General features: G+C 42.2%; 1 protein-coding gene across 3 annotated transcripts in view; it reads right to left on the bottom strand.

Annotated features, from left to right (window-relative positions):
* LOC132819185 (calcium-activated chloride channel regulator 1-like) overlaps positions 1-21,610 on the bottom strand; it is a 55,233-nt gene extending 33,623 nt beyond the window's left edge. For all 3 annotated transcript variants that reach the window (XM_060830622.1, XM_060830623.1, XM_060830624.1), the window contains exons 1-4: positions 21,361-21,610; positions 20,142-20,285; positions 5,537-5,687; positions 4,381-4,486 (exon numbers count right to left, since the gene is read on the bottom strand). In XM_060830622.1, the coding sequence (XP_060686605.1) occupies positions 4,381-4,486; positions 5,537-5,687; positions 20,142-20,285; positions 21,361-21,522 (563 nt within the window). In that variant the 5' untranslated portion in view covers positions 21,523-21,610. The remainder of the gene's footprint in view (positions 1-4,380; positions 4,487-5,536; positions 5,688-20,141; positions 20,286-21,360) is intronic.
* Between the last annotated feature and the right edge of the window lie 920 nt (positions 21,611-22,530).

The following is a 22,530-nucleotide window of genomic DNA, read 5'->3' as shown; positions in this document are numbered from 1 at the left end:
GTATTTTCTATCATTCTAGAATAACCTCCCTGCTTTTGTGCTGTCTGCCGGAGTTAATAAAGGAATGTATCTGTATGACTTCTTAACCACCATATCCAACTGCCCTTTTTTATCTTCAGGGAGCATGCACTGGAATATTAGTCTTTTCTCCTACCCTTCTTAGTAATCTATTATTTATATGTTCCTTTTGCTTGTTTTCACCATCCTCAGCCCTATAAATGCATTACCTCTTTTTGACCAATTTGATAATCCATTTATATTTCTGCAGTTTGCATTATTGGACATGAAACATGTGGCTAATTTTTGATACCTAGTACAAGCATCTTAATAATGATGACTACATCGAAGTCTGAATCTGTATATGTAATATATATGTATATCATGAAAAGTAAGGGACCTCATACACACCATTGAAACCAGCCTTCCAGTCCCAAAGATATCCGTAGATCCTTCGTTTCCTACCATAGAGTTAATTTTTCATCCAATTTTTCACTTGTTTAGGGATCCCATATAAACGTTTAGTTTTCTGACCAGTCTGTCATGTGAGATTTTGCTAAAGCCTTGCAAAGTCCCCTAGAGATCACGCCAAATGCATTAACCAGATAAAGCCTCCATGTTACTTGCTTAACAATTGAACCAAGTTGCTCAGACTCAGACTTCCCTGAACAGATCCATCCTGACCCTCTTTGATTAATTGATGCCTCCTTGAACAATCATTTATACAGTTCCTTGGAATATTTTTCAATATTTTTCCACCAACGCGATTAGACATGTTTATTTGGAAAAGCTGAGGATGAAATTCCTTTGGACGGGATTGTAGCTCCACAGATTTACCTTTATGTACCATATGCCCATGTTATTATTGTAAGGTTTGTTCGATCATTGTTTGGGGATTGTATCTTTTGGAATATAAGATAATTGTAATTTAGGACTGTGACTTTAAATGTAAAGTGTATCAAACAAATCATGTAACCTGTACTGAAGTAATCCTGAGTGAATTATTGAGGAGAATATTAAAGCTATTTGGTCTTGGACCAATGACTACAGTTTCCAAGTTAACAATGTATAGAGACAAATTAAATGTTTAGTCATCTCTATTTTTCACTATGCTCAGATTGTATCAAATTATGAAAAAGAAACTGTGAACTAGAAGTTTGAAATTCTCTTTAAATGTATCAGGCCACTGGAGAGATTAATGTTTTTTTTTCACGTGGTCCTGTTTTAAATAAAATAATATGGCTTCTGTCTTAGTCAGACGATCATTTGAGTTACCCAGGAAAAGGACCTGTGTAAAATAGGGTTAGGATATGTATTTGTATGGATAGTCCACGCTGCAAAATTAATAATAGGAAAAGACAGGATAGATAAAGATGAGCTATTTCCATTGGTTGGGGATTCCAGAACAGGCGACATAGTTTGAGAATTAGGGCCAAGCCATTCAGGACAGATGTTGGGAAGCATTTCTACACGTAGTAAAAAATGAGGTCTGCAGATGCTGGAGATCACAGCTGCAAATGTGTTGCTGGTCAAAGCACAGCAGGTCAGGCAGCATCTCAGGAATAGAGAATTCGACGTTTCGAGCATAAGCCCTTCATCAGGATGCTCGAAACGTCGAATTCTCTATTCCTGAGATGCTGCCTGACCTGCTGTGCTTTGACCAGCAACACATTTGCAGCAAGCATTTCTACACACAAAGGGTGGTGGGTTATTGGAAATCTATTGCACAAACTTCAGTGGATGCTGGATCGGTTTACAATTTTTTTTATTTATATGTCAACAGATGAGACTTCTGGCCAAAATTGTCATGTTTTAGAGGTGACATGTATAATTAAAGGGAAGTGGTCAGCTCTCTAGGTGAGCAGTTCAGTTCAGTCTAGAACTAGTTGGGGGTTCGACGATGACCTGTGTGAAACAGTTTGCTAAACTCTCTCTTTCTGCCCATTTATCTTCAACCTGTAAGCGTCTGTTCCATTATGTTTTGCTGTGTTTTAAGGGGGTTTGCTTATTGGGCCTGTTGTGTATATTGGGAACAGTATAATTAAGTCTAGTTTGGATGGACAGAGTTCTGTCGGGGTTCTTTATTCTGTTCTTTATGCTTCATTGTGTAATTTTGTGAATAAATTCTTGTCTGTTTTCAAACCTGGTCTCCTTCCTATTGCGAGAGAGTGAGGACTGCAGATGCTGGAGATCAGAGCTGAAAATGTGTTGCTGGAAAAGCGCTGCAGATCAAGCAGCATCCAAGGAGCAGGAGAATCGACGTTTCGGGCATGAGCCCTTCTTCAGGAATGAGGAAAGTGTGTCAAGCAGGCTAAGATAAAAGGTAGGGAGGAGGGACTTGGGGGAGGGGCGTTGGAAATGCGATAGGTGGAAGGAGGTTAAGGTGAGGCTGATAAGGTGAGGGTGATTGGCCGGAGTGGGTGTTGGGGGCGGAGAGGTCAGGAAGAAGATTGTAGGTACAAAGGTGGTGCTGAGTTTGAGGGTTGGGACTGAGAGGAGGTGGGGGGAGGGGAAAGGAGGAAACTGGAGAAATCTGAGTTCATCCCTTGTGGTTGGAGGGTTCCTAGGCGGAAGATGAGGTGCTCTTCCTCCAGCCGTCGTGTTGCTATGGTCTGGCGATGGAGGAGTCCAAGGACCTGCATGTCCTTGGTGGAGTGGGAGGGGGAGTTGAAGTGTTGAGCCACGGGGTGGTTTGGTTGGTCTGGGTGTCCCAGCGATGTTCCCTGAAACATTCCGCAAGTAGGCTGCCTGTCTCCCCAATGTAGAGGAGGCCATATCGGGTGCAGCAGATGTAATAAATTATGTATGTGGAGGTGCAGGTGAATTTGTGGTGGATATGGAAGGATCCCTTGGGGCCTTGGAGGGAAGTAAAGGGGGAGGTGTGGGCGCAAGTTTTGTATTTCTTGCGGTTGTGTAAAACTTGGGCCCATACCTCTCCCTTTACTTCCCTCCAATGCCCCAAGGGATCCTTCCATATCCACCACAAATTCACCTGCACCTCCACACACATCATTTACTGCATCCGCTGCACCCGATGTGGCCTCCTCTATATTGGGGAGACAGGCCGCCTACTTGCTGAACGTTTCAGAGAACACCTCTGGGACACCCGGACCAACCAACCCAACCACCCCATGGCTCAACACTTCAACTCCCCCTCCCACTCCACCAAGGAAATGCAGGTCCTTGGATTCCTCCATCGCGAGACCATAGCAACATGACGCTGGAGGAAGAGCGCCTCATCTTCCGCCGAGGAACCCTCCAACCACAAGGGATGAACTCAGATTTCTCCAGTTTCCTCATTTCCCCTCCCCCCACCTTGTCTCAGTCCCAACCCTTGAACTCAGCATCACCTTCCTAACCTGCAATCTTCTTCCTGACCTCTCCGCCCACACCCCTACACCGGCCTATCACCCTCACCTTATCACCCTCACTTTAACCTCCTTCCACCTATTGCATTTCCAATGCCCCTCCCCCAAGTCTCCCCTCCCGACCTTTTATCTTAGCCTGCTTGGCACACTTTACTCATTCCTGAAGAAGGGCTTATGCCCGAAACATCGATTCTCCTGCTCCTTGGATGCTGCCTGACCTGCTGGGCTTTTCCAGCAACACATTTTCAGCTCCTTCCTATTGGAAAGATGTTGTGAAACTTGAAAGGGTTCAGAAAAGATTTACAAGGATGTTGCCAGGGTTGGAGGATTTGAGCTATGTGGAGAGGCTGAACAGGCTGGGCCTGTTTTCCCTGGAGCGCCAGAGGCTGAGGAGTGACCTTATAGAGGTTTACAAAAGTATGAGGGGCATGGATAGGGTAAATAGGCTGGGGTCGGGGAGTCCAGAACTAGAGGTTATAGGTTTAGGGTGAGAGGGGAAAGATATAAAAGGGAACTTTTTTACGCAGAGGCTGGTACGTGTATGGAATGAGCTGCCAGAGGATGTGGTGGAGGCTGGTACGATTGCAACATTTAAGAGGCATTTGGATTGGTATATGAATAGGAAGGGTTTGGAGGGATATGGGGCAGGTGCTGGTAGGTGGGACTAGATTGGGTTGAGTTATCTGGTTGGCATGGACGGGTTGGACCGAAGGGTCTATTTCCATGCTGTACATCTCTATGACTCTATGACCTGGTAGTCAATCTCACTAACTTACTCCAAGTAATTTTTACTATACACTTCGTGAAAAAAAATTGCAAAGTTATGGTCTGGGCTGCCTGTTTAAGAATGTTTTGAGTGGTATGGGCTCGTACATAACCCTATCTTAACGGTGTCAACACACCTACTGGAACAGATTGCAAGAACAAATAGTTATCCTATGGGTATCACAAGTTATCCCAGAAACCCAAGAGACATTATTCAATGAGCAGAATACTACAATCAATGATGTCTTACCTCGTTACTTCACTCTTTCCATTAAATAAATAGAAGGGCACCAGTTCATTGTATTCATTGAAAACTCCCCACCGAAGATGAGCCCATTCATGAACAAATACTCGATCTGTAGAAACAGGAGCACTTTTTATTAAAACAATGTAACCAACACATATATTCTCTGCAGAAATATAGTGCTTCTGGAAGTTTCAACGTCGGATTTTTCCACTCACGGGTGTAAAATACACCTCATGGTGTGAAGATGTTTTGTGAATTCACCATGGAAATCAATATTCTGTTCTCCTGTGTTAATGGTACAATGTTTCTGAGTGTGGGATAGAAATTGTGTTTCAGAGGGTTGAGCTGAAATGTTCACTGTTCCATTGGCATGGAAGGAGAGGACATAATTCAAACGGATATTGCTCTTTTTGTAGCTTTGCTTTTAATTTTTTCACCAAGATTGAGTACAGCAAACTTTGTTTTTACCAGTGGAAAGTGAAAACTGCAGATGCTAGCGATCAGAGTCAAAAAATATGGTGCTGGAAAAGCACAGCCAGTCAGGCAGCATCTGAGGAGCAGGAGAATCGAGGTTTCAAGCATAAGGAGTTCCTGAAGAAGGGCTTGTATCCGAAATGTCGATTCTCCTGCTCCTCAGATGCTGCCTGACATGCTGTGCTTTTCTAGCACCTCACTTTTCAATTTCGTTTTTACCAGCACCTATGAACTGGCACTCTCGATAAACTGGCAAAAATTATATACTTCAAATACTGGAAGTTTACTATATTATCACAATCTCCAAAATGTCCAAATAGCTAGTAAATTTTATTTAAAAGCCAAGTGATTTAATTTAATTGATTTATGCTGTAAATAAGGTATAACAGTGAGGTGTATATCCCCTGCCTTACATTGAGTGTGTTTTCACAATGGTTATGTGAATGTCTTGGCCAGCTGGATTATTTAATCAACGGACACACTCCCGGTCCAATAAGTGTTGGGAAATAGTAAGTTTGCTGTGTTCCAATTTTGCCTTCTTCATTACTCGTTGTAATAACAACTCCTGTATTCATTTTCACTGTCTTCATGAGCATCAGCTAGGATCATGTTCACCAACTAAGCAGCCTTAATTCGGTGCTTAAAGCAAATGCTACTCCGTTCTAACTTAGTTCAGATAGTTTACCTTTTGGTCCATAAAATGAAACCTGACTGCTGTCCAGGATAAAGTTTGGTGTGAAGTGAATGTACCGTCCCTTCTCTCCACATCCACCATACTGCAGGGTGTATGGTTCATCTCTGTTTTTGACGTTTGGTTCAGCAATGATCACATCAGCCTAGGAAAAGATAAATGGACACTACCGTATAAGAATCTGTTGATATCTGGTATCTGTTGTCATTACTCTGGCTTGTATTGTACAGGTTTGAAATAAAGTGTAATGTCTAAAAGTGTCATTGACAGTGCTATCACAGCTCTTATCCAATACTAACCTTTTCATTGACATGCAGTTTGGCTCCACTAGGCCAACTCAGTTCCTAACCTCATTGCAGCCTCTGTCCAAACATGGACAAAAGAGCTGAACTCCAGAGAGGAAGTGAAGTGTATTGCTCTTGACATTGAGATGAGTTCTGACCAACAGTATCTTTAAAATTCAATCATGGGCTGTGACTATCTCTGGCTGGCCAGCATTTAGTGCCTGTCCTCAGGTGCTGTTGAATTAAGTGACCAGCTCAGCCATTTCAAAGGGAAATTGAAAGTCAACCACATTACTGTGGGGTCTAGAGTCATATATGGGCCAGACAAGGTAATGTCGCACATTTCCTTCCTTAAGTAAGCAAATGGGGTTTTCATGACAATCAACAACAATTTCATGGGCATCAGACCAGAGTTTTTAATTCCAGAGTTTTTAAAATTGAATTCAAAGATCACCATCTGTCATGGTAGGGTTTGAACCTGGTTCCACAGAGCATAGCTGAGTTTCAGGATTAATAGTCTCATGATCATACCAATAGGCCATTACCTTCCCATTAAGTGGCATCATGGAGCCCTAGAAAAACTGAAGTCACTGGGAGTCAGGGTCAAACACTGTGAGGAGTCATACTTGGCACAAAGGAAGGTGACTGTGATTATTGATTGTCAATCATCTCACCTCCGGGGTATCACTTCAGGAATTCCTAAGAGCACTGTCCTGAACCCAACTATCTTCAGTTCCTTGATAAACAACCTTTCCGCCTTCATTCAGAGGGATGTTCTCTGATGATCGCATAATGTTCAGTGCATTCGCAACTCCTCAGATACTGAAGTAATCTATGTTCAAATGTCATGAGATCTGGACAATGTTCAGTGTTGGACCAATAAAGCAGTAAGTAATATTGATGTCAAATGATTGCCAGGCAATGACCATGCCCAACAATAGAGAATCCAAACATTGCTCTTTGACATTTAATGACATTATTATTGCTGAATCCCCAACTATCCATATCCTGAGATGGGGAAATTCCATTGACCAGAAGCTGAACTGGACTAGCCATAGAAATAGTGTGGTTCTGAGGATCTAAAATCTGAATTTGGGCTGCTGTCAGGAGCAATACATGTCATTACTAACAAAACAAATGGCTTCTTAATGTGAGTAACATAGAGTAAAGTCAGAGGAGGGTGGGTTACTCTTCGGAGGGTCGGTGTGGACTTGTTGGGCCGAAGGGCCTGTTTCCACTCTGTAGGGAATCTAATCTAATCTAAACTACGATGCCGACAAAAGCATAAATTGGTGGAGAAACTCTGCATGTCTGGCAGCATCTATGGAGAGAAAACAGTTAATGTTTAGAGTACGGTGGGTGACTGGACTGTAGGCCATGGGTTTGTTTCAGATCTCCAATCAAGTGCTTTGTTTTACTTTAGTTTTTGAACAAACTCGTATATAGTTTCAAAGTATAACCTTTGTTTAGGATGTAATCAGATCTGGTGCATATAGTGGCGAATAAAGCATGGCATGGTGGCTCAGTGGTTTGCACTGCTACCTCACAGCGCCAGGGACCTGGGTTCGATTCCCACCTCGGGTGACTGTCTGTCCGGAGTTTGTGTGAGTTTTCTTCCACAATCTAAAAATGTGCAGGTTAGGTGAATTGGCCATGCTAAAATTGCCCATAGCATTCAGGGATTTGTAGGTTAGCTGTATTAATAGGGGTAAATGTAAGAGAATGCGCCTAAGTGGGTTACTCTTCGGAGGGTCGGTGTGGACATGTTGACTGAAGGGCCTGTTTCCAGACTGCAGGGATTCTATAAATTCTAAAATAAAATGGCTTCTAGGCTGCAAATTGACAACTCTGTTTTAAAATTTTTTTTATCCTGTTAAAAGCTGCATTCCAGAACTAACTGAACCAAAGCTTAGCAGACAATGATTCCTTCACAGTATGGAGTTAACTAAGCTGGATAGGACATTACTAGCCATCCTTGCTAACCTTGGAAACACAAGGTTGCCGAAAGATAAAATGTGCAAAACAAAATTAGTTCCCAGGAAATATTGGCTTAACTTCATGTCGATAATGCCATTTTCTTAAATTCTATTGGATTCGCTCTGTAATTAAGGCTGTCCTATTTTTCAAAAACAGTATAAAGATTGTCTTTGTTTTAAGCAATTTGTGCAGTTACTCCAAGGAACACAGAAGCATTTAACCTCTGTGTTGCTGGACAACCTGAGCTGTCGATGATAATAAAGTGTGAAATCTTGCAGAATCAGACCGAATTACAAGTGTTCTAATGTCCAATCACGGAACCGAGAGACCCCTCCCGTGGGTCGAGATCTTCATCTGGTGCCATGACTCAGATACGGTATAGATGGATTGTGGACAGCAGTGTAAGAGCCTTGAGTCCTCTACTATTGAGGGTTGAGGAATCAGCCAGGCAGACGGGAGTATTTCATAACCGCGTGGTTTTACTCTCATTCAAATAGTGGTTGACCTGACTCCTCGCTGTCTATCGTCTCAGTCCAGCCCATAAAGGATCGATCTCAGTAAGAATAGGGTCAAGGAAATGAGATAAAGCTAATAATTCGAGGACTTGCGGATCGGGGATACAATATATATATAAAAAAAGGGGAAGAAACAAAAAAAAAGAAAAGAGAAGGTCAAGAACCTTTATGGAGTCAGGGACTCCACCTAACAACAGGAAAAAGAAGGGTGAGGATCTTTACCTCAGGTCAGGGACCTGAGCACAGAGATGAGAGGTGGATCAAGGATCCGAATAGGGTCGAGGACCCTAAAAAGAAAGAAGAAAAAGGTCGAGGACCCTTACAGAGTCAGAAGACTCTGATTCGGTCAAATTGGTGCCGTCTAAATTGATTCCTAAATTGTTCTGTGAAAGACGAAACAAAGAACTATCGCGATTTATTATAACGAAACAGTCAGGGTTTAGAATGTCGACAGTGTTTTGCAGAAATCATTAGCCTTGTTGTTTGTTGTCAGGTTGTTGATTAGTGAAAGTTTTACGTTGGGGTTATCTTCCCTGTTGTATCTGTTCGGCTTGTCATGTCTTGCTTTGCTGCTTTGTCTTGTTTGTTCTGTTTGTTTTGGTGTTTGTTCTTTGTTTATGAAATATAGGGGTGGTTGCTGCTTTTGTCATGTTAGTGTCGTGTCAGTGACACAATTCTCGCACACTTGGTTAAGCAGCTACGTGCCACAGCTAAGATTCATGAGGGTAGAACTCCCTAACTTGACTTTTGGAATGTGTGTGTATGTGCGAGAGACAGACAGAGAGAGAGAGAGCTGCAGCTTGCAGATTCGGTTTGGACGCACATTTGCTTTTTGATGATTGAATGTTTGTGTTTTGATCCCTGGAGCTTGAGAACTGGGATTGTTTTGGATTTGGTTTGCATTTTGGGAATTTGTCATGATTTCTTTTAAGATTAAGTGATTATGAAATTAAATATTAACCCCTGTTCTTTTTACAGGCCTACTGCCCTACTTTTATGCTTGCATGAAAGCCAATCTTATTTAATTTCGAATCAGTTTAATATGGAGAAAAACAACATTATAATCTTTGAAAAAAAATAGTCTTCTCCTTTGATTCTGCACCATTTGACATCAGTATAAACTTGCTCTCAAATTCCCCATAATTTCATGCTCCAGACAAAGATCATTTTCACCCCTCTCCCCTCTCACCCCTACATGTTGTACGAATGATAGAATTGACCAAAGGATGTAAAACAGTAGTACTAAACCTGGGCCTCAGGTGCAGAATCATTCTGTTCCAGGATGAGAGCCGGTCTCTGCTCAATTTTAGTTATAATCTAGGCCTAACGTTGGGGAAAATCACTTCAGACATTAACATTTGTTCATTGAGTAGAGGAATTGCATGAACTTTATTTAGAACAAAGAACAAAGCCTGAGCCCATCCAAATGTACTGTCTAAACCTGTCAGTCAATTCCTAAGCACCTGTATCCTTTTGCTCCCCACCCACTCACGCATCTTTCCAGACACATCTGAAATGAATTTAGTTTAATTTTGTAAAACTGGAAATATAAAGATAGATCCAAAATATCCCAAACCAACAGCATTGCTTTCAGAAAGTGATACTAGCAGATTTAATTTTTGTTTCACTCGTTTGTTTCCACTTAATTTTAAGATTGCTGTGTTTCATCGGTGATTATGGTATGCCAGCTGTAGCTTTATTTTATACCAATTCCACTCCCTCAATGACAAATGAAGATTCAGTTCAACATTAGGTTGTGATAAATCATGTAACAAAATTAATATATTATGGTTAATATCTCTGTCTTTGAATTCAGCCATTATTTGTGTATTAGAAGGTTTTTTGTGTGACCATGTGAGTAGATAAGACCTCTTAAGGCGGCTGCAGTCATTTCATGACCTATAGCGTTGTAACTGTGCAATGGCTGGTCAGGAGCGCATTAATCTTGGATTTAATTTAAGGGACTAGAACTAGGTAATTATAGTGGATTTTAGTGTACATTTTACATTTTAAATATTGAATACTGAATAAATGAACTTTCAGTTTTTATTGATGACTTTTAAAATGTCTTAGCCACTTGTTGAACTTCTGCCTCTGAAGTACAGACAATGATTCTTCTATTTTTTTATCATCAATTGTATTAGACCTGAATCACAAAATCAGAATTAGTTGGCAGGATCCCTTGGTTTTATTCCTTTACACATTGTCAGTGACCTGTCTCATGCCTCATGAAGCTAGTTGCATTAATTCATTGTTAACTAAAGAATGGAAAGATACCTTACTGGCTAGTTGAAGGAATTCTGTATGTGATTGGGGGAGCGAGGTATGGATAGCAAATGGAACTCCAGAAAGCTGGGAGGTGAGTGTGAATGGGTATATGAAAAAATAAAAGGGACATGAGAAACAGTGCAAGGCCACGAAAGTTGAGGAATGTACAAACCATGGTTGAAGCAAAAATACTGTAAAATAAAGGTCTTAGATTCTACTCGGAAACCCCCTATGTCTGGCATACCGACCCTATTTGAGAATGGGGATTTTATTCCTGGACACTCTAACATCTCCCAATTGTCCCCAGCATACCTACCCTCCTTATTTCAAACCTTTCCTTTTTTTTAATGAAGCAACCAGTCTTCATAACTGATATCATGGGGATGAGTGGCCTGTGCCATCCTAAATCAGGGCCCATCCCAGGAATTAGAGTAATGCAAATGAAGCATGTCCCTGACATCAAGACCAAATCGGCCCAATTTGCTCAATATGCCCAAGGGTGAAACAAATGTAAATGCAGCAAAATTCTGGGAGGAGCCTGAATACAAATGGCTTGTGTTGCAAGACTGAACTATGTGACTATCTGGGTGATGGAAGTGGTGTAAAACTGGAAAATAATCACAAAGCTCAATTATCTTTGTTTAACCCTAAGCTTTTGCAATGTTTTCCGCCTGGAATCACTGACATGATCCAGACTAACAATATGAACTAGTCCAGGAATTTCCAGCTGCAAATGAGGTGTGCAGTGGTTTTCTATTGGGATGGCCAGATCCTGACAGAACCACGATGCAAGTTACAGGTAACACTGATTATATCCAGCACCCTCGCGATCCCAATGCCATATGCCAGCCTGAAAGGGTCAATTGGAACTAGGATACCCATTGGGGGCATAACCTAACTCAGATGCCCACCCACCGACCACTGCTGAACAACCATTTTACTGAGGGGACACTGAAAATGGGGTCAGGTGGGCCCCAGTATTACACCTTTGAGACTGAGAACAGGACAGCAAAATCCCCCAGGAACAAATGGCTGGCCCTTGCGCTCACTGTGAAATGTAGCCACTAGCACTCAAGAAGGTTGACACAATTCAGGACAAAGTATTCCTTCCACCACCTTCAATATTCACTGTCTTCTTCAATGATACGCAATGGCAAAAATATGTATCATCTCCGAGAGACACTGTAGTAGGGCACATGCACCAGCAGCTTCCATACCTGCAACCTCTACAACTAAGAAGGACAAGATGAACACCACCTACAAGTCCTCCTTTATGCCACACACCATCCTGATTTGGATCTGTATCTCTGTTCCTTCATTGTCACTGCATCAAAATCCTGGCAGTTCCTTCCTAACAGCACTGTGCGTGCACCTACCCAGCATTGACTGCAATGGTTGAAGAAGGCAGTTCACCACCATCTTCTCCACTTAAGAGGGTAACTGTGAATCATATGACGACCATACCAGCTAAGGGTGATCTCAGTTAACTGAATGGATTTGAACAATACTTGCCATTACGCTAGCTTTTCAATTCCAGATTTGTCTTTCTTTTAAGTTTCACCATTTGTTGCAATGAGTTTTGAAACTCTGTCAAACCAGGCCATTAGCCAGGGTCCTTGTTAACTATTCCAGTAATATAACCACTATACCTCTGCCTTTCCCCATACTTTGAAATCACACCTTTAATGAAAGGGAGCATCTCCAGATGCTGCCCAAGAATGTTATTAATCCAAATATGACACAGAGCCAAATGAGATATGAGGACAGATGACCAGGCAGAGAGGGTGAGGGAGAAAATTCCAGAGTTTGTGGGCATTGGCATCTGAAGGCATACTGCAAACGATGGAATGATTAAAATCACAAATGCTCAAGAAACCAGACTTAGACAAGCATTGAAATTCTGACAGGTTATAGGGCTGGAGTTGAGAGGAGCTAGAGGTCATGGAGGGATTTAAAAGTAAGGACAAGAACTGGAAATTTGCAGTAAATTGTCTACATTTTTTTCTTGTGTACTGGGATAACAATCCATTTCATAAGAATTTTGCATGTTAGCAAGGTTAGATCTCCCAGAATAAAGGGAGAACTAGCCATTTGGATACAGAATTAGCTCAAAGATAGAAGACAGAGAGTGGTGGTGGAGGGTTGTTTCTCAGACTGGAGGCCTTTGACCAGTGGAGTGCCACAAGGATCAGTGCTAGGTCCTCTACTTTTTGTCATTTACATAAATGATTTGGATGCGAGCATAAGAGGTACAGATAGTAAGTTTGCAGATGACATCAAAATTGGAGGTGTAGTGGACAGCAAAGAGGGTCACCTCAGATTATAACAGGATCTTGATCAGATGGGCCAATGGGCTGAGAAGTGGCAGATGGAGTTTAATTCAGTTAAGTGCATGGTGCTGCATTTTGGGAAAGCAAATCTTAGCAGGACTTATACACTTAATGGTAAGGTCCCAGAGAGTGTTGCTGAACAAAGAGACCTTGGAGTGCAGGTTCATAGCTCCTTGAAAGTGGATTTGCAGGTAGATAGGATAGTGAAGAAGGCGTTTGGTATGCTTTCTCTTGTTGGTCAGAGTATTGAGTACAGGAGTTGGGAGGTCATATTACAGCTGAACAGTACATTGTTTAGGCCACTGTTGGAATATTGCATGCAATTCTAGTCTCCTTCCTGTCGGAAAGATGTTGTGAAACCTGAAAGGGTTCAGAAAAAATTTGCAAGGATGTTGCCAGGGTTGGAGGATTTGAGCTATAGGGAGAGGCTAAAAAGACTGGGGTTGTTTTCCCTGGAGCGTTGGAGGCTGAGGGGTGACCTTATAGAGGTTTACAAAATTATGAGGGGCATGGATAGGATAAACAGACAAAGTCTTTTCCCTCAGGTGGGGGAGTCCAGAACTAGAGAGTATAGGTTTAGGGTGAGAGGGGAAAGATATAAAAGAGACCTTAAGGGCAACTTTTTCATGCAGAGGGTGGTATGTGTATGGAATGAGCTGCTGGAGGGAGTGGTGGAGGCTGGTACAATTGCATCATTTAAGAGGCATTTGGATGGGCATATGAATAGGAAGGGTTGAGAGGGATATGGGCTGGGTGTTGGCAGTGGGATTAGATTGGGTTGGGATATCTGGTCAGCATGGACAGGCATGGACAGGAGGAAACGGTCTGTTTCCATGCTGTACATCTCTATGACTCTATGATTTTCTGTTCATCATGCCTGGTGTCTATGAGGAGTGAAATCATGATGGGCATCCCAATTGGCAAGTCTCTACAGTGATAGCTTAATTTCACAGAATTATCTCTTTAGTTATTACAGGTAACATTTTAGTTGGAGGGAGAGGGTTGTGGGAATTTAAGGGCACACTTATAATTTAACAATTGGTATGAATATTGGCATCTGTTATAAGTAGAAAGTTTCAGCTGGGAATGATGGGATATCATAAAATAATCATATTCCTATGTTGTAATGTACACTTGGTGTGGACAAAACCTCAAACCATTCTTACCCTTGACAAAATCAGCTAAAGATTGGTCTGTCCTCCTATGACCACTAATGAATTTATGGTTATTTTCCCATGATATGTACATAGACTACATTTTGGGCAGTTCATTGTTTTTAATAGGATTGTGTCCTTCCTGGTTTTTGACCATCGAATGTGACCCAGTGAAAACAGTAGCATAGAATGTAGGGCACAGAAAGAGACAATTGGATTCCATTTGTCTACTTCTTTTTATTCATTCATTCATTCACAGGATGTGGACATTACTGGCGAGGGCAGCACTTATTCCCCAGAGGCCAGTTAAGAGTTAATCACATTGCTGTGGGTCTGGATTCACCTGTAGGAGGGACCAGGTGTGGGTGACAGCTTCCCTCCCTAATGGGCATAAGTGAATGAGATGGGTTTTCTTCATAATCAGGGTCAACTTAATACCTCTAATTCCAGGAATTTAAAAAATTGAATTCAAATTCCACTATTGGCTGTAGTGAGCTTTGAACCCAAGTGCCAGAACATTCCCTCGGTCTCTCGACTAAGATTCCGGCAACAATATCACTAAGACGTCACCTCCCTATACCTGTGCTCATGCTCCACATGAAGATCCTTCATCTGACCCTATTAGCATAACCTTCTATTTCCTTTTTGCCGATTTGTTTATACAGCTTCCCCTTAAATGGATGATGAAATTCACCCCATCTAGTCCAGTGATGGTGCGTTTCACATGTAAGGTGGTAGTAACACATTTGAAATGATGAGTTTAACTTTAAGATTGATAAACCTTAATGGAGGCTCCTTATCATTGGTGTTAGATGTGCTGTCTGGAACTCTCTAGTGTGCTTTTTGGTTTTGGTTTTCTTGCTCAGTTACTGTGTAAAACTAACACTCAGACCATTTCCCTGACAGTTTCATATTCTCCCTATTCTTTGAGTAAGTACACTTATCCTGAAATCTTGACCATGTTTATTACTGACTGTATTTTATTTATAACCCTCCACAAGTGTAAACAGTTGTTTGATTTAATGATATAGTGTGCCAGTTGTGAAAGGGCAAAGAACGTTCCTCAGATCCAATGTTACACTCTCACCCAATGATTTAACCTAATTTTGATTTTATTTTCACACGTACCTCATGTACAAAGGTACAGGAGTACAGTGAAAAGTGTATAATGTTGCCACACAAGTGCCATCTTAGGTACAAGTACCTCGGTACAGAATCTTAAGAATAAGGTAAAAAGAAAAACAAAGTTAAAAGTTAAAAATTGCAGTAATTCTACTATGGCATAGAACATACAAAATAAGATTAAATGTTGCACATTGCAGATTTTCTTAGTTTTAAGTAGAAAAAAGAAATAAGCTGTAAAAACAGAAGAATTAGTCATTTGTCCTCCAAACTTGATGATTTCATTTTCTATGTGGCTGAGGAAATAATAATCTGTTCCATAATTGGAAAATGTGGATTTTCCTTATGGAGTACAAACAAGTGGCACCATTCTTTAAAATGTATTCTCTCACAGCCACTGAATCACCTGCTATCAGCATCCGAGGGTGACCATTGGTCAGAAGCTGAACTGGACTAGCCATATAAATACTGTGGCTACAACAGCCAGTCAGTGGCTCGGAATCCTGCAGTCAGTAAGTCATCTCCTGACTCCTCAAAACCTGGCAACCTTCTACAAGTAACAAGTCAGGAGTGTGATGGAATACCCCTGACTTCATTGGATGAGTACAGCTCCAACAATACTCAAGAAGCTTGATTTCATTCAGGACAAAGCAATCAGCTTGATCGGCACCACATCCACAAGCATCCAACACTCAGGAGCAGCAGTGTGTACTGTCTAAAGATGCACTGCAGTAATTCACCAAAGATCCTCCAACCTTCAACCTACATCTCAAAAGACAAGGACAGCAGATTTTTTTAGGAGCACCACCACGTACAAGTTCCACTCCAAGCTACTCACCATCCTGACTTGGAAATATGTTCCCATTCCTTCAGTGTCCCTGGGTGAAATCACAAAATTCCTTCTCCTGAAACACATGCACTGCAGCAATTCAAGAAGGTGACTGGCTACGACCTTCTCATGAGCGACTATGGAATGGCAATTACAAGACAATCACACTGCTGTGGGTCTGGAGTCACTTGTAGGTCAGATCAGGTAAGGATGGCAGTTTCCATCCCTGAAGCTAGAATATAAGATTAGGAATGAGGCTGAATAAAGCTCTGGCCAGAACATATTTGAAATATAATGTAAGCAACTTTGGACTCCATATGTAAGGAGGGACACACTGTCCTTAGAGGATCGCCAGAGGAGTTTTACAAGAATGATTCTGGGGATGGAGGGTTTATTATATGTGGAGCACTCAAAGACTTTAGCTCTGTACTCAATGGAGCTTAGAAGGTTAATGGGGGAACTGATTGAAATTAAAGAATTCTGAGAAGCCTGGATAGAGGAGACGTGGAGGAGATGTTTCCATAATAGGAGAGACTAGGACACAAGGACACCGGCTCGGATTAAGGGAATGACCCTTCAGGAATTCCTTCAGCCACAGAGTGGTTATTCTGGGGAATGTGTTCCTGGAGAAAGCTGTCAAAGCCAGGTTATTGAATGCATCTAACACCAGGATAGACAGATCCTTGGTTAGTAAAGGGATCAGGGGTCACAGGAAAATTGGGTTGAGAAACATATCAGCCACTAATCAAATTACAAAGCAGACTTAATGGGCTGAACGGCTGGGGTGGCACAGTGACTCAGTTAGGGTCAGTACGGTGGCTCAGTGGTTAGCACTGCTGCCTCACCAGGCCAGGGACCCGGGTTTGATTCCTCCCTCAGGCATCAGTCTGTGTGGAGTTTGCACATTCTTCCCATGCCTGTGCCAGGAAACCTGGGTTTCCTCCAGGTGCTCCGGTTTCCTCCCACAATCAAAAAGATGTGCAGGTGAATTGGCCATGCTAAATTGCCCAAAGTGTTCGGGATGTGTGGGTTGGGTGCATTGGTTAGGAGTGAATGTGGGGTGGGTGGAGGGGCTGGTTGGGTTGCTATTCGGAGGGTCAGTGTGAACATATTGGGCCAAAATGGCCTGTTTCCACACGGTAGGGGATTCTATTCTGCAGGGATTCTATGAATTACACTCCATTGTCGGATGGTCTAAAGGACATTGGTGAACCAGATGAGTTGTTTCTCATCATCAGATTCTTAATTCCTGATTTTTAAAATTGTTTTCAAACTCCACCATCTGTCATGGTGGGATTGGAACCCGTGTCCCAGAACATTACTGCATCGCCAGATTAATACTGAAGCAATAGTATCCCAAGGCCATCATCTACACATTGCAAATGTTGTATGCATTCATATAAAAAAGCCATAAGCTTTTCATCATTATAAATTATTCTGGTTCAATTTTCAGATGCATTCTTCTACACATATTTTCTATCCCTTCCTGTCAGACTTTGATTATCATTCGCCTCTTCACTAGCCCTAATCTTGCATAGTTTCAATTTTAAAACTTCCCTTCAAATGTCTATTCCCTGCAGTAATTGCTTCAAACCTGTGTCTCCCCCGAGTTGTCGGTTTTGCTGAGCACTGTGTGTCGACCTACAGGACATAGACTGCAGCGGTTCATGAAGGCAGCTCACCATCACCTTCTCTCGGGTAACTAGGGGCTGGCAATAAAGGCTGTGCCAGCCAGCAAAACCCACATCCCATGTGTCAATAAAAATATAACAATAATTATTTGAGTGAAAACAAAAAATACTGTAATCACAGCAGGTCAGGCAACCATCCTGGAGAAAAAGCTAATGTGGAGTTGGCAGCATTTATGCATTAGTCAGGGGTGGAGCACTAGAGAAGGAATGCTGCTGATAGAGCATATTAAGTGATCAGAATGTGAGAATGACAGAACAGTGGTGTGTCCACCTGCCAAACTGGGAAGGACAGAGGATCCCACTGGAGGGGGGAGAAGGGGGTGTGATGGTGGTTGTGAAAGGCGAAAGCACTTAGTGACATTAAATGGAACAAGGAAAGCTGTGATGTGGAGGAACTAGTGTTGGACTGGGGTGGACAAATTTAGTGGCCACCTGATAAAGGATCAGTGCTCCAAAAGCTAGCACTTCCAAATAAACCTGTTGGACAATAACCTGGCATTGTGTGATTTCTAAATTTGTCCACCCCAGTCCAACACTAACTCCACATCACAGCTTTGCTTGTTCCATTTTACATCACCAAGCACCCTCACCTCGAAATGAAGTTGGAAACACCATTTTCCTGCCACTCTCACATTCTGATCATTTACTCTGCACTATCAGCACCTTTTCTCCCCTAGCACTCCATCCCATACCACTGCATACTTCATATTAGCTCTGATGAAGAGTTATCTAGACTTGAAATATTAGCTTGTTCTAGAGTGACAGATGCTGCCTGACCCATTGGGAAGAAGGATTACACCTGAAACATTGACTTCTTCACCTCTTGATGCTGCCTGGCTTGCTCTGTTCTTCCAGCCTCCTTGTTTACCATGGTGATTTCCAGCATTTTTTGTTTTCAGTACAGATTCCAGTATCTGCAGTAATTTGCTCCTCATAATTGCTTCAGAATGTATTTTTCCCTTTTCTATTTTGGAATGGGCTTGATATTCTTCCTGGCTTTGCGTATGGAGTTGATTTCTACATGCAGCCTGAGCATATAACCTGAGCTGACCAGGTTCGACTCACCCCCATGCTCTATCCCTGTTACCCCGGAATTTACCATGGCTAATCCACCTCACTGCACATTGCAGACTTCGAGAGGAAACCAGAGCACCTGAAGGAAACCCATGCAGACACAGGGAGAATGTACAAACTCCACACAGATTCACCCGAGGGTGGAATCGAATCCAGGCCCTGGTGGGTTGAAATGGCAGTGCTAACCACTGAGCAACCGTGCCACCCAAAACTACTTTGGAGTCTTCACTAAATTTTAACAGACTCATCTGGGCTCTAAGATCACATGACCCTTTTACCTGCACTAATCACTCTGGTTTAGGCTTTCAAACTGACACAAGAGAATCCTGGAGGGATGAAAGAGAAAAACAGTAATACTGTCTACACACTACGTTATATCAAACACTCTGGTAAAGTTATCATTTCTGAACAACTCATGTATTCTTTTCAGACTGGAGTGGAGAAGGTTGCAAAATTATTTGCCAAAGCATCAGTGTAAATTCCAGAATGTTGTGTAATAGAAATGGAAATTATTATAGACAATAGACAATAGGTGCAGGAGTAGGCCATTCTGCCCCTCGAGCCAGCACCTCCATTCATTATGATCAAGGCTGATCATCCTCAATCAGTATCCTGTTTCTGCCTTATCCCCATAACCCTTCATTCCACTATCCTTTAGAGCTCTATCCAAATCTTTCTTGAAAGTATCCAGAGACTTGGCCTCCACAGCCTTCTGGGGCAGAGCATTCCATACACCCACCACACTCTGGTGAAGAAGTTTCTCCTCAGCTCTATTCTAAGTGGCCAATCTCTTATTTTTAAACTGTGTCCTCTGGCTCGGGACTCACCCATCAGTAGAAACATGCTTCCTGCCTCCAGAGTGTCCAATCCTTTAATAATCTTATACATCTCAATCAGATCCCTCTCAGCCTTCTAAACTCAAGCCCAGTTGCTCCAATCGCTCAGCGTAAGACAGTCCTGTTCAGTGTCCTAAGATCCTGACCCACTCACGACCTGATGAAGGAGCAGCAGTCCAAAAGCTTGTACCTCCAAATAAACTATAATCTGGTGTTGTGTGATTTTTAACTTTGCCCATCCCAGTCCAACTCCGGCATCTCCACATCATATTCAATGACTGACACCATCACATCGAAAGTATTCCCTGTCAGCTGTTCAGCAATAGATAATCTTCAGGGGTTAATATACATGCTCAAGAAAACATTTCTCAAATCTCAGATCCTGTGAAAATTGCCCCAGAGTTGCTGATGCTACATCAGCAGTGCAAAATAAAAGCCATTCAATTGCAGATGTGAAGCCTCAGCAGCTGAGCAGGAGGAGATTCTGGGTAATTGTTACTCTTCACCCTCTGTCCTTACCTTTCTGTAGGACTCAGTTGTCAGTCTCTGAACCACATGGGAACCAACTGGCCATGTTACAGGCAGCAGGATTTTCACATCTGCGAAATAAACTCGCCCTTTGGTCGCTCGGTGAAGGTAGGAGGAGGCTACAGTCACTATTTCCTGTAAAACACAAACCCAGTTTTAACATCAAAACAGCTCCATTCATTCATCAAATGGTGAGAGGGAAACAAATATAATTTTAAAAAACACAGAAAATCGTGGGTGCTGAAAATCAGAAACAAAATGAGAAATTGCTGGAAAATCTCTGCAGGTCTGGCAGCATTTGCAGCTAGAAAGCAGATTGAACTGCTCTGCTTTTCCAGCACCACTCTACTCCAGAATCTGGTTTCCAGCATCTGCAGTCATTGCTTTCACCTAGTTGATTTTAACCCTACTGCGAATCCTCTTGCAAGGAGGCCTGCCTTGAAGAAGTTTTCCTCCTCTCTCTACAAGAATCTCAGGGAGTCCCTCACCCACTGCAACTCCCAGGTCATTTCCTCTGCCCTGAAGCTCTTCAACCATGTCCTGAAACAGACTTGCTACTACAGCCACATTTGCTTCCTCGGTGCCTGCTTCCGTAGCCAACTCATCCCACACGGATTCTGGACCACCTTTAAACCAGCAGAGTTCGGATCCAAACAGTACAAACTACGGATTCAAAAACACCAGCAACAGTTCTCCTTCAAGATCCTCCACTCCACGCTCACAGCAATGCGCCGGCACCTAATCTCTCTACAGTCAGCCCTGCCTCAGCTGAGGGCCACACTGTCTCAGAATTGCAAAGGACCCCTTCTGTACTATATCTTCAGGAGAATTCATACTCTCAACAAACAGTATTTCAACTTTTCCTGCTCCTCGGATGTTGCCTGAACTGCTGTGTCTTTCCAGCACCACTCCACTCCAGAATCTGGTTTCCAGCATCTGAAGTCATTGGTTTTACCTAGCTAGAAAGCAGAGTCAATGTTTTGGATCCAATGAACCTTCATCGCAACCGAGGAGCTGAACTTCTTCAAGGTAGGTGTACGTGGAGGAGATGTGGCAGTGAGTTTGGGACTAAAGAAAAAATATATAATATATTCCTTTAACTCCCCCTCCTCTCAGCAAATACTGAATTCTTAACATTAAATATAACATTAAAGGACATACAATGAAACAAAATAATTAATTCATACCAGGCAACACGTCAATAACTCACCTGAATATTTTGAATCAGCTGTTCATTATGTTGAATGTTTGGGTTAATGGCAATAACGATGTCTCGATATCCATTATTCTCCAGCTTTACTCCAATACACTTTAGAATAGAACCACACAGAAGATAGCTGAGCACCAAGACAAAGGCTTTCTGGAATCTCATTACTGCTGTGTTCAGATTGTTTCCAGACTATAGCTTGTCAAGTTCATATAATAGTCTCCGATGTCATAACATTTAAATAAAGGCTTTCCTGCAGTGACCCATGGAATGTGGTATCCACTGAAATCCAGTAGATTTTGATTGCTGCTAAAGAAAACACAGAGCAATTTTCTTTATCCTGGACAGCTTTTGATATGTGAGTCACGCCATGCTTGTGAATTGTTCACTTCCTGTTCTCATTGGTATTGACAGACTTAAGAGGGAATTGGCAGCTCTTCCAGTGCTGATGGCAAAATAATGAGTCTTTGCTCAGAGTTGTGCAAGAATTGTCAATAAATCAAGTGCAACAACTCTGTGACTTAGTGACCGAGAAGTTCTGCTTCAAGTTGTTTCTCACCCAAGATGGTGTAGACCCATTTAGAATCCTCTACCAGTGTCATTTCTAAACACTATGAGCTGAATCTTATAATATTTTGACTCTGCCAATTTAGATACAGAACATTACAGCGCAGTACAGCCTCTCTTTGATTCTCGATGTTGCACTGACCTGTGGAACCAATCTAAAGCCCATCTGACCTATTCTTATCCGTTATCATCCATATGTTTATCTAATGACCATTTAAATACCCTTAAAGTTGGTGAGTCTGCTCATGCTGTGGGCAGGACATTCCATGCCCTTACTACTCTCTGAGTAAAGAAACTACCTCTGACATATGTCCTGTATCTATCACCCCTCAATTTAAAGCATGTCCCCTTGTGTTAGCCATGACCATCCGAGGAAAAGGACTCTCGCTGTGCACCCTACCTAATCCTCTGATCATCTTGTATGTCTCTATTAACTATTCCTCTCAAACTTCTTCTCTCTAATGATTTTGATGAATTCTGGGGAAGGTTTCTCTCTGCAAGACCAAGCATACTTCCTTTGATATCATCCCAAAATCACCTCATTAGTTTCCTCCCCTTGTCCTTATGCACCATTCTTTATTTTCCTACTTTCCTTTTCAATCCTCT

This window comes from Hemiscyllium ocellatum, chromosome 9 (assembly GCF_020745735.1).
Source record: "Hemiscyllium ocellatum isolate sHemOce1 chromosome 9, sHemOce1.pat.X.cur, whole genome shotgun sequence".
Taxonomy (NCBI): domain Eukaryota; kingdom Metazoa; phylum Chordata; class Chondrichthyes; order Orectolobiformes; family Hemiscylliidae; genus Hemiscyllium; species Hemiscyllium ocellatum.
Note: the sequence above shows the minus strand (reverse complement) of the source record. Positions and strands in the feature narration are given on the sequence as shown.